This window comes from Bidens hawaiensis, unplaced genomic scaffold, assembly GCF_021521415.1.
Source record: "Bidens hawaiensis isolate Kalapana, Puna unplaced genomic scaffold, B.hawaiensis_p1.1 tig00004105_1, whole genome shotgun sequence".
Taxonomy (NCBI): domain Eukaryota; kingdom Viridiplantae; phylum Streptophyta; class Magnoliopsida; order Asterales; family Asteraceae; genus Bidens; species Bidens hawaiensis.
The window spans coordinates 862,908-874,775 of NW_027491242.1; the positions used below are offsets into that span (position 1 = coordinate 862,908).

The 11,868-nt window shown below is 32.6% G+C and overlaps 1 protein-coding gene across 2 annotated transcripts; it reads right to left on the reverse strand.

Moving 5' to 3' along the window:
* Positions 1–8,827: 8,827 nt before the first annotated feature.
* LOC143625409 (ATP-dependent Clp protease ATP-binding subunit CLPT2, chloroplastic-like) lies at positions 8,828–11,868 on the reverse strand. 2 transcript variants are annotated; one of them, XM_077095743.1, is made up of 5 exons: positions 11,577–11,868; positions 11,441–11,479; positions 10,641–10,750; positions 9,190–9,377; positions 8,828–9,101 (listed from the first exon to the last, which is right to left on the reverse strand). In XM_077095743.1, the coding sequence occupies exons 1-5, from the start codon at positions 11,786–11,788 to the stop codon at positions 8,952–8,954; spliced, it is 699 nt and encodes a 232-aa protein (XP_076951858.1). In that variant the 5' UTR covers positions 11,789–11,868; the 3' UTR covers positions 8,828–8,951. The 2 variants fall into 2 exon arrangements, with proteins under 2 accessions (XP_076951858.1, XP_076951857.1); XM_077095742.1 differs by having other exon boundaries at positions 8,828–9,109; positions 9,198–9,377; positions 11,577–11,866.

Below are 11,868 nucleotides of genomic sequence, written 5' to 3' on the forward strand. Positions count from 1 at the left end.
CATATAATTCATGTTGACAACACATGTTCTAATTGGACCAATATTTTGTCCTTCTCTAGTACTAATGACTGCCCTTGTATATTTAGGGTGTTAGGCCGACTTCCTGTAAACAAATCAAACGTTCATAAATTATTTGTAAACTGTTAGATGGGTAGTTTATGTTCGTAAATGTTCGTTTATATTTGTTTATATATTATGGTTAGATATTCCATCATGTTCGGTTAAATTTCAATAAATATACAAGTAGTTATATTTGTATGAATATATAAATATAAAAGGGGCTCATTTAAATTTATACACACAAATGATTATTTTTATTGAAGAAATAAATCTTCGATCATCTATCTACTAGAGTTTATGTTCGTTTATGATTCGCTGATTATGTTTATATGTGTTCATTTATGTTTGTTCGTTCATTTCTTTTAAGTTTGTTTATTTTGTGTCCGTTTACGCTAATGAAATGTTCGTTTAGGTTTTAAATGAACATGAACAACATATTTTCTTGATAAACGAACACGAACTAAAAAATTTGTTCGATTATATGTTCGTGTTTGTTTTCAGTTAAAGTTAATTGAAGAACACCAACATGACTCGTCCATATTCGTTCAATTCGTTTACGTAGCTTCTTATTCTGCACTTCCATAAAAGATTGTTGTCACAACTTGAACATGTACTTATCATGACAACAACCTTACCATACTACAAGGTTCACTTAATTTATTCTTTTAGTAAAAAACAAATTAAATAACGAAATACAATGAATCTATTTTACAAATCTTAATACTTGTATTGACAAATTCAATTGAAGTTGACTTGTGTCCGTAGTATGAGCTTCTATAATTCCATTTACACAAAAATTTTCTAACATATTTTGACATGATCATCGTTTATGTAGTATATAGTGTTGGACTGTTGTTCATGTGTAGTACTAGTATATATCTGTTTTTATATCACAGTTAAAATTCATGTATCATTATTATTTATATGTTTGGTTCTTTATTAAAATTATTTTGTATTTAGGATACTAACAAGATAATGAACAGAAAGTATGCACTGAATATTGTTTTAGCTTTTAAGAGGGCCATTAATCATGCAACCACGACATGCAAGTTGTTTGACCTATCTGTCAACAAGCAATGTGGTGTCGTAACGTCTTTTCCATCTACATTGGGTGGGTGATAATATATAATTAAGGGTGTGTTATTGTGTTTGAAAAAGAAAATAAAAATTAGATTCGATACTGAAACAAAAATCGATAGTTTGGTTTTATGTTTTCGTAAAAACTGACGACGGGAAACACATGGCATGGCAATTAACGTTTTTGTTATTAATAAGATATGATGTCATCCCTTTTTTAAGTTAAGTTTAATGTACGTTAAACTACTAATATCTAGTTAGGTCAAATGTTTTAGTTGTGTGATTCAAAATCATGTTTTTGATGTTACAATATGGCCCTTCTAAAACTTATAATATAATTACCTTTCTACTTCAATTAATCTTAATACTTTTTCAAATGTTTTTCTTTTCCTTATTTAATTCTATTTTGTCAATTACAAATCGACAAGTGTCTGATTTATTAACAAAAATTATAATTTCTAAATATTATGTTTTATAAAACTCCAAAATTACCGTTGTGACATACTTATTTTTATCTATGTTTTGATATAAGTTTCATTTAAAACGAAGTTGTGCATGATAATGTAAAAATCATCAAGCATAGACGAACATATAATCATGGGTGTTTTTAGTATATTTTTTTCCTTTTTACATTGGTTTTACCTTTACAGCTTGGTTATTTTATTTTCGATAGTGCTTTACGTTTCAATCTATATTTTTCCTATTTCTTGTTTTAATGTGACGCAACGTGCAATTCAACATTTTTACATTTAATTTTTATATGATTTAATAGCACCGCATAAGAAGACAGTAAGAGCACTCACAGTGAACTTTAAATCCCTAGGTTTGTCAAGTTGTAGTCATTGACTGTAAACTTGTAACAAACAATCAAAATGGGTCCTAATGTTTCATCTCTTTCACACACATATATTTACATTATATACATATATAGTTTTAATATTTTTTAGTAGGTTTGTATGATTTTCTTGTTCTAATATCTAGTATACATATATAGTTTTAATATTTTTTAGTGGGTTTGTATGATTTTCTTGTTCTAATATCTAGTTATGTTAAATATTCACTCAAATGTTTATTTGTGTGACTCAAATCATTATTAAGATGACTTGCACATATGTGTGGATAAGATTTATGAAGGCAACATATAATGGGACTATTATATGTTTTCTCTTTTATGTTACCAAGATGTCATTCACATGCACCACTACCCTTCCATATTTAACAACATTGGATAGGACCCGATACACTTATTTCTTAATGACACGTGTCACTACCCCACCCACAAGAATAACGTAGAAGAAGTTAATGATGACGACAAAGAAGCAGAAACTGGTCTCTTCTCTTATGAAAAATGATCAAATTAAATGTCGTTGGTTGACTGAGTTTCTAATTAAAATGTTTATCTCAAATCCAATTAACCTATATCTTTAGGCTACATGCATAGTGTAGTGGATACAAATTAGGGTGAATTATGACATGTGACACCTAGTTAGTAAGGAGATAAGAATTTGTTTTTAGGATGTAATGGTGTAGGAACTACAAATAGTAATATATATATATATATATATATATATGTATCACACACATAATAATAATATTTCTTTTCTTCCTTCCGGCGACAAAATCCTCCCGCCCTCGCCCCAAAATCATCCGGGGTCGGTGTTCCCCCACAAAATCGCCCCATTTAGCCCCTGAATTTCGCCAATTACGAATGGCCTTAATAACCATCACCTGATTAGATTTTTAAACAAATCATGTCATGTCACATGTCAATATCCTGTCTAGATTTATTTTGGCTTCCATCGAGTTTTTCTGACACATGGTCGAATGTTGTTGGTTGGAAATCTCGTCGAGTGACAATTATTAAGGAGGTGGATTGACTGGATTTTGAATGAACATTTGGGAAAACAGTGGTGAAATAAACATTTTGTTTACTTTGTTGGTAAATTTTTCCTCTTAATTTTAACCCTTTCACCGTTTTTTTCTCGAACAACATAGACCCGGACATCCAAGATCACCTTGGCAATTAAATATATCACCCTTCTGCCCGAAGTACAGAATATGATTACTTAGCCTACTCATCTAGTAGAAAACCCACAATTAAGAAAACTCACTGCTCAACCTGAAACAAATTGCTTCATATACAAAACTCAAACCGTGACGTCTCATAAAGAAAGTCGTAAAGTTACCATTAGCACAATTGGCACCATTTCCACTTTAAGTTAGCTAAATGAATTAAAGAGGTTTTACTAAATTTAAATAATAATTAATTAAAGAAAGAACATATAGAAAAGAAAAGAAAGAAAAAGGATATATGTATTATTATTATTATTATTATTATTATTATTATTATTATTATTATTATTATTATTATTAATGTTGACAAAAAGTGAAGTTGGCATGAGGATGCAGCCACCACCCTAACCGGCGGAGTCTCCGCTGACCACCACCACTCCTCATATGGTGGCGTTGGGCTTCGGTCATAGCATGCACTTCCCACTAATTACCAACATGGACCACAACTGTAATATAATCCACAATTATTATATGTTATTAATTGAAAATCAAGTGAGTTTATGATGATATCTCTTTAGATAAAATTATCATTTTGTCATGTGAATTTGGTCTAATAGTAGTTGGTCTACCTTTCTCGGTGAAGATGCAGGTTTAATTTTCACTCGGGCTATTTTTATGGACATTTAGGTGAAGAGACAAATTATGGCTTTAATCTTGGGTTCAAAGCCGACAGGGGGAGGGTTTACTGATTCCATCTGGTCCATGCACATCAGGGGGTACGCTCTCACGACGGTCGAGAAGTCGACCTTAGAAATAGTCTTGAAAATGATAGATTTATATGTAAGATTTCTCTGCCGTTCAAAAATAAATTAAAAGATAAATTAATCTTTTAAACATTATCACTTCAATTAAGGACAATCAACTTTTAACGGGACATAATTGCTTATGGGTTTGGGGTATGCTCATGGAACAATTGGATACGTTTTAAAGTTAACTACTTTGTATGACAAGCGGAACAAGGAAGATTATCTTCAAAAGACACACTTTAAATTGGAGAGGTATGTCAATCACTAATGTATTCTATGAATAAGTTGCGATTCAGTCAGGAATCGACAAAATCATGTGTTGATGTGTTGTTTGTTGACGAGATTAGCTTGGTGGCAAATATGTGTTTGGTTAAAAATATCAATCCAACAAACACTAGATTCGGTTAGACATGTGATTGTGTTTGTGACATACATGGAAGACTTAAAGGCCGTAAGATGTTCATTCAAGCAATTATGGAAAATGAGAAAGGACTGAGAGTTCAATAATAAGAGTATATCATGCATAAATTGGTGGAAGAGATCATAGAAGGCTCATTTATGTGTTTAACATGTAGTTTTTTTATTTGAAAGGCGAAACTATTAAAACCAAACAAAAGACCACTTACAAGAGGTAAGCAGTCAAAACACAAAAGGAAAATGGTAAGTTAATAAACGAAAAATAACTTATTTCATATATAGAATGGGTGGAATAATTTAACATGAAATCAGAAATCTCAATAATAATAATAATAAACAAGGTTTATTTGAATTATGAGATTTTGACAATCTTGTGCTGAATCAATAAAATGTCTGATGATTAACAAGTCGTCTCTGAATCATTCAGCATGCATGACACGATCACTACTAGAAAATAAGTCATTTTCTCACAAAACTTTCCTACAAATTTCCTACGACAAATAGTTCTAACGGATTTTCAACAAAAAAAAATAAGCTCCAACTTTGCTACAACATTATCTAATAAACATTATGTTAAGTTAAAATAATTTTTGTAGGAAAGTTGTAGGAAGTTTACAATCACATGTTTTTGTAGCAATTTTGTAAGAAAAGTTGTTGGAAAACGGTTGAAAACGGTTTTCAAGCATATGTTTTTCCAACATAACTTTTTGTTGGAAAATTGTTAGAAACTGGATTTTCCAACAAATTTCATACGAATTCAGTTGTAAAAAAACATCTCTTTTTCTAGTAGTGGATGTAAATAGGCGTTTAGTTGGTTAAATGATATTTTATAGGTTATATTATATATTTCTCATATCCCGACCAACAATCATCTGATAAATTTAAATAAACTAAGTATTTCAATTTTTAATTACCATAAACCAAAATTCAATTTCTTTGTGCTACATTAGAAAATGATGTGTTCATAATAAATCTACCACATTTTTCACATTTGACTAACGCCAAAAATATTAGTTAAATAAGTGTTGTAGTTTATTTAACTACTTGACTTACATTAATAAAAGATGAAGAGCCTTGTTTACAAACAAGAGAACTTAAGGGCAATTAATTGAATATATGATATTAATATGTCATTTAAGTATACAAAAGTAATTACTAAAAACATCATCAGTGTTAACAGTAATTTAATGTAAACTACATATCTTGTTACATGTTTAGCTCTCTTTTGTTTTAAATAAATTCTTTAAGTGTGAAACTAAAGATGATTATGAGTGGTTTTAAATAATATTAATATATCAAAGTCTTGTTTAGTTATTATTTTATTAAAAGGAAGTTAATTAACATGTTCTGTCTATATTAAAATTCGTTAATGACATTAATTAATCAATAGCCATGTGATTAGCATCATGGAATCCATTCCACCCTTCGCGCTGTAAAACATTAATGCAAGTTATGTTTTACAAACGTGCCACATATTATGCCAAAGACCGTTCTTATATGGGTGTGAAACCAATACAATGAGACGTTGCTACTCTTAGTGAAAGAGTGTGATAGTTGTCGGTTAAATAACAGTTCGATAATCATAAGAGTGGTGGAAAACCTCGTGAAAACCCCTATTTAGTTACAAAGTTGCCACTTATCTGAGTTGTCATTGCCAATTAAGTTAACACTGGTAACAATCGCTATTGAGGGTCGAGTTCCAACTTTCAACCAATCTGACAATCTCAGTGACCATTGACCATCAATTCCCACCACCCACTAACTATCATTTTTAATGTAGCTTTTCACCAAACACGTGACATAAATAATTTCCACGCCCACCGGAGGCAATGTTCCCTTAGATCCCTTTGGTCACTAGGGGCTTGTATGAGTGTCGACTCCACACATATTATTTGCAACAATGTTTATATTCATATCTCTCGAATTCTAGTAAATCCAACTAAAGTAAAATGAACTTGATGACCATAAAATCATAAATATTTTAAGCCATAGTTTTTCATTTTTTTTCCTTTCATTTTTTATATTTTAAAACATGTAACAAGATACATGTGTTTGATCAAAAGGTTTGAAAACTATCAAAAAGATTTCACATCTGAATTTGTCACCCATTGACCTATGACTATTTGGTCATCAGTTGAAGTTTCTTGTGTTTAGATTGCATGTAAATTGTGAAGTATTTCTGACCAAAACAGGTTGTTGAGTATATAAAAAATTATTTGTTTGTATATAATAAAAGTTTTAGTTATGATAAATTTGATAAGACACATCAAATTTCGGTTTTAAATAAATGAAGTACAAAATAATATTGCAAATAAACTGTTAACCGTTACTAATTAAGTAATAGCACTTGTTACACATTGTAATATTATATTGTATGTATAATAGTTAATAATAATTGTTAAATTTTATACAATTTATTTTGTCACATGTTTTTGGGGTTTAAACATCAAATAATTGAAAACTTAATTAAGAGAAATATAAAAATACAGCGATATATATTTGACTTTATATACTAGATTGAATTGGATCAACATGATAGTTGATAATGATTGGTTAACAGTTGTTTAATTCTTTAATCATTTTTCTAACTTGTTGTTCTAATCATTCATCTAAAATACAACCAAATCCAACTTATGTTCAATCATTTCTTGCAAAGTCTATATGCTAATATAGATTAGATAATCTTGTTTTATTTATCAAGATATATTAATTTATTGACGAACATTTTATAATTATGTTTTATTTTATAGACATGATATGTTTCTGTAACTATAACATATTTGGTCAGTTCGATTCAATTTAAGTTACTATAACATATTTGGTTAGTTTGATTCAGTTTGGCTCAATTGTTTGAAGGTGTATTAAAGAGGTCGAGATCATGAAGGGTTAATGGTAACCCGACATGGACCTATAAAAATTCATGAAGCACATGAATGCGAACACAATACGCATATTCATAAAACCAGTTGTATGGTTTCACATAGAGATGTACAAAACCAGTTTTTTGGCCAAATCGGATTCGTCTCCAAACTTTTTTAAATCAAGTAAACATTTGTTAAAAGTGGATTGGCCCAAACCGATTTCAAACTAGTTTGGATCAGTTAAATCAGTCTTAAACATGCTTCAGTGGGGATATTCTCAAAGACGTTTCATAATCGGTTTTGGATAGGATCTGGAACCGGTTTTTTATCGTAAATCGGTTCGAGTTGTCGGGTTTAGTTTTGACACAAATTAAATAGTAAATACAAGTTTTGTATAATTGTAGATTTGTATCTGCTCATTGTAAAACAAAAGTATTAGGCCCAATCATTTTGGGCTTATTGGAATTTACATGGGAATTTTGGAAGTTTGATTAGTCCAATGGGCTAAAGTCGGTCAGGTTGGTTTAATGCAACCTTTTTATCAAACAATATAAAGTAAACTAAAACTAATGCACTGTATTCTTAAACTTTATTATTAAAATATAACTCGGTAACCGAATTTGGTTAAACATGTCACTTCTCGGGCTCTCAGTGTTTTAGAGATGTACCAAACCGAGTGACGAACCCAAGATTCATTAGTAATCACCTCCGGTGACGCTGACGCACCCAAGATTCTTTTTATGATGAGTGATCACTGATCAGAGTGCTTAACCAAAATTTTATTGGAAAGGGGGTGGGGGGTGGGGGGATCAGAATTTTAGCGTATAAATAACATTTTTTGTTTGTGGAGGGCGGTTGTCCTCATTCTTTCTTTATAGTCTCCGTTCAAATACATGTAGTTACAAGTTACAACTACTGATAGTCTAATACTTGTCAGAAATGGAGAAAACTCACACCCATGGCCTGAGAAACTCATTCAGATGGCCAGACCTGAAAATACAACGGGCGACTGTGTTCTCGTTGGGTGCAATGAGCTAGCTATAGTTTGTCAAGATAGCCGTAACTACATTGTTTCTTGCTCAACATTATGAGCTTGAGTTAACTAGTGGGACACTCGGGTTCATCTTGGAAAGCGTGACCGGTCTCTCGATCTTAAATGGTTTATGAATGGTCATGGAGGATCCCAATTGTGGTCAAGCTTATGGAGTTACTTAACATCAAGCTACTTCACAAAACTCTTGTTCTGATGGTTTCTTTGCTCATATTAAGATCACTCATGTGTTGCTTGTTGAGGGCTAAATGCTTATCAAATCTTGATTCATTTTCGCTAAATGTTAATAGGTATCTTAGCTGGTGTTTTTGGTTGTCAAACAAGGTGCTATTAATGTTCATTTCAAGGATTAATCAGGCCGAAGTAGGGGTGGCAAATGGGTTGGGTTGGGTTGGGTCGATTGGGTCATAGGTCAAAATGGGTTGAGTCAAAACGGGTCCATTATAAAAAGGGTTGTTTTGGTTTGAGTCAGAATGGGTCCATTATGCAAGTTGGACTCTAAAAAGTCAAAATGATAACTTTGAACAAAGAAACAACAATAGGATTCTAATTATTCAAGAATGGTAAAATCACATAAATCAAATTATCACAACATTTACCAGCAAAATTAAACGGTTTGAAACGAAAAGAGTTGACGACCAACAACAATGTATGTCAACGAGCTTATTAATCTTCAGCAAACCCCGGTTTTGAAACCAAAGAATGAAGTTGTTGGGCTTTTTCGTCATCAAAACCGAGTGTCGCCATTATTTTGTATCCTGCTCCTTCCTTTTGAGACCATACTCCGAGAAGTAAGTGAGATGTCGTAATTTCCCCGTCATCGCCTAAATTTATAAGATTATAAATTAATAATAATTAAAATAATATTAGCATTGCGGTTGAGTTTGAATAGCGAAATATATAGAAAGTTGCCTGATTTGAGTTTTTCATCAACAGCCCAATCAAGGGCTTTTTGAGCCGATTCGGTTAGAGGAGGGTGCTCGGGACTGTAGTAAAAAAAGTCGGGTTTGCCAATCAGTTTGATGACCTCTTCGCGCACTTTGGTAAGTGTAAACCCGTTTGCACGCAACAGTTTTGAAGCCCGGTTTGTTCCTGCAGATTAAAATTTAAGAAGCTGATAAACAGAATAAGGGTATATAAGTAACTAATACGCCCCACAGAAACAGATAATCGTAGGTGAATTCATATAAGGTTTGTTTCCTATATATTGAGCCATTGAGGTAGACGAAGAAGAAAAGCATTATGCTTATGTTAAGGTGAAATAAGTTGTTTTCAACAAGTGAACTCAAAACACCTTCGGGACTCTCCAAGGCGCTTAGAATCCTAAAGGTGTGAGTCAAAGGCACACACTATTTAAACAATACTTATAAACTAATTACACATAGTAGCCGAAGGCGCTCAAGACGCAAAGGGTGAGCCTTGGGCCTAGGCGCAAAGAATAAACATACTATTTTTATGGACTTTAGACATGTTTTAGGCTCATTTGGGCCACTTTGAGATGCTTTAGACCATTTTGGCCAAAACTAATCGGAACGTCACGGAAACGCCTGGATACCCTGAAGGCGTTTTCCATGTTTCTCACCTCGCTGGGCATATCATGACATTTTCTACCATGTTAACATTTGAATATAAAAATGCTTAACTTAGATTTTAATAACCTCTAAAATCAAATAAGCACTAAGCAATCATGTAAGTGATCAAGTTATAGTCTCTAATATAAATCCTAGTACCCTACCAATCTTCATCATTATAACCGAGCACGAATTCATCGATATCTTCTACAACCTCATCTCCAACTCTTGATGCTTTAGTTATATGACTAGGCTCCTACGCATCAGAAGCTCTACCTACTTCACATTCACCCACACAGTAACCACCAACTGATACCATCTATGTCAAGCAAAAGGACGTTTTACGAAAGCCTATACGGACTTTTAAGGGGTTACCGCTGCTGCTTGTTCTAGTTTCCTTGTTTGATCTTTTATATGTTACTACTATAGTTTTCTTGCCACTTTATGTCTAGGTAGTGTTCTACTAATATTATTAGGACACACTGTATTTTGTTGTTAAATTTTGTATTCTCACCTAGCCGCACTTTATGTTACCTGAATTTACTACACCTTACATTTAAAACCAAAAACGGTCTCTTTAGAGTCGGGGGTCTCAGTGGGAGCAGTCATTCCATCCTACTAGTATCTTTTGCTATTAGTCGGATTTTACTTAGGACGTTTGTTTTTGTTTAGTGCACGATTGAATTTCACATACAACTAACTATGAATAAACGCAAAATGCATCAAATCAAATAAACACAACATTTCCATAATTCATTAACTAAAAGAGAGAAATTGCACTAACCTTCAACCAAAAGCCCCATGAGAATCCCTTCGGTACCAGTATTCGCAAACTTTAGCTTTCTCGCCTCCAATTCGCCCATTGCAAATGACTTTATTCCTTTCAACGACCATCTAAAACAATTCAAATTCACGCCTAATTCATTCGTAAATAAGTAGGGGTGTAAATGAGCCAAACTTTTTCGAGCTCAAGTCAAGCCAGAGCCTCAAATAAAGCTCGTTTAGTTATCAAACATAAACTCGAGCCTTGTGTATTTTTAAATTTTACCTCATTTGAAGTTCTATGTATTAATCCCGTGCTGCATAGCCAAGCCCGAACCAAGCTTTGGCTCATTTAAGGTACTACACGAGCTCCAACCGAGCTTAGGCTCGTTTAAGGTTTTTCTCAAATTATATAAACACAATTATAAATGTATATAAATCATGGTTGCAGAACGAGCCTAGGCACCGATTTATTGCTAGTCGGTACCCACCCACTAGTTGCCGATTAATCACTATTTGCTCAAAGTTGAAAATCTTATATATAAATTTTGGCATATATGTATGTATATTTGAAAAATTACATATAAATTTCAACACAATTCATCCCTATATAAACGAGCCGGCCCCTGAGCCCGAGCTTGAAAAAACGACTTATAAGCTGAGCCGAACTAGCTCGACCTCTCGTAAGTCAAAACGAGTCGAGCTCGGCTCATTTACACCCCTTAAATAAACCCCCAATTTCCAAAAGTACATTTACAATTTAAAATAATAATAATAATAATAATAATAATAATAATAATAATAAATTAAAAAAAAACTAACTTTGGAACTTTATCAGCTGAATCAACCCTCTCTGGATTCCTGCAACCAAAAACCCAACTCAATTTCCAATTTTTATTAATAATAATAATAATAATAATAAAATTTAAAAAAAACAACAAATTTAATAATAACTTACGCAGTTGGGAGACTAAAAGAAACAGTGGCGGATACGGGTCGGGTCTTGGGTCGGATATGGGAGTGTTTAATGGATAATTTGGTAATACCTAACCATTTTGAGTGTAAACTGTGTGTGGGTATATGGGTAATTGAGGAAAACGGGTCGGGTTTGTATATGGATTGATGATGGGTACATGTAATTGAAGATGAAAAGAGGGTGTGAGAAGCCATGGGCTGAGAAAGCTGTGAGCTTTTTGGCTCAACACTTTAGATAAAAGAAAGAAGAAATGAAGTGCCTAAACGTTGTCGTT

What these genes read in the sequence shown, in the direction of transcription:
- LOC143625409 (XM_077095743.1), bottom strand. Translation starts at nt 11,788, where the DNA reads ATGGCTTCTCACACCCTCTTTTCATCTTCAATTACATGTACCCATCAT. An exon ending in CATGGGGCTTTTGGTTGAAG is followed by an intron (nt 9,378 to 10,640) that starts GTTAGTGCAATT and finishes TTTAATCTGCAG; the next exon opens with GAACAAACCGGGCTTCAAAA. An exon ending in AACTCAAATCAGGCAACTTT is followed by an intron (nt 9,102 to 9,189) that starts CTATATATTTCG and finishes TTAGGCGATGAC; the next exon opens with GGGGAAATTACGACATCTCA.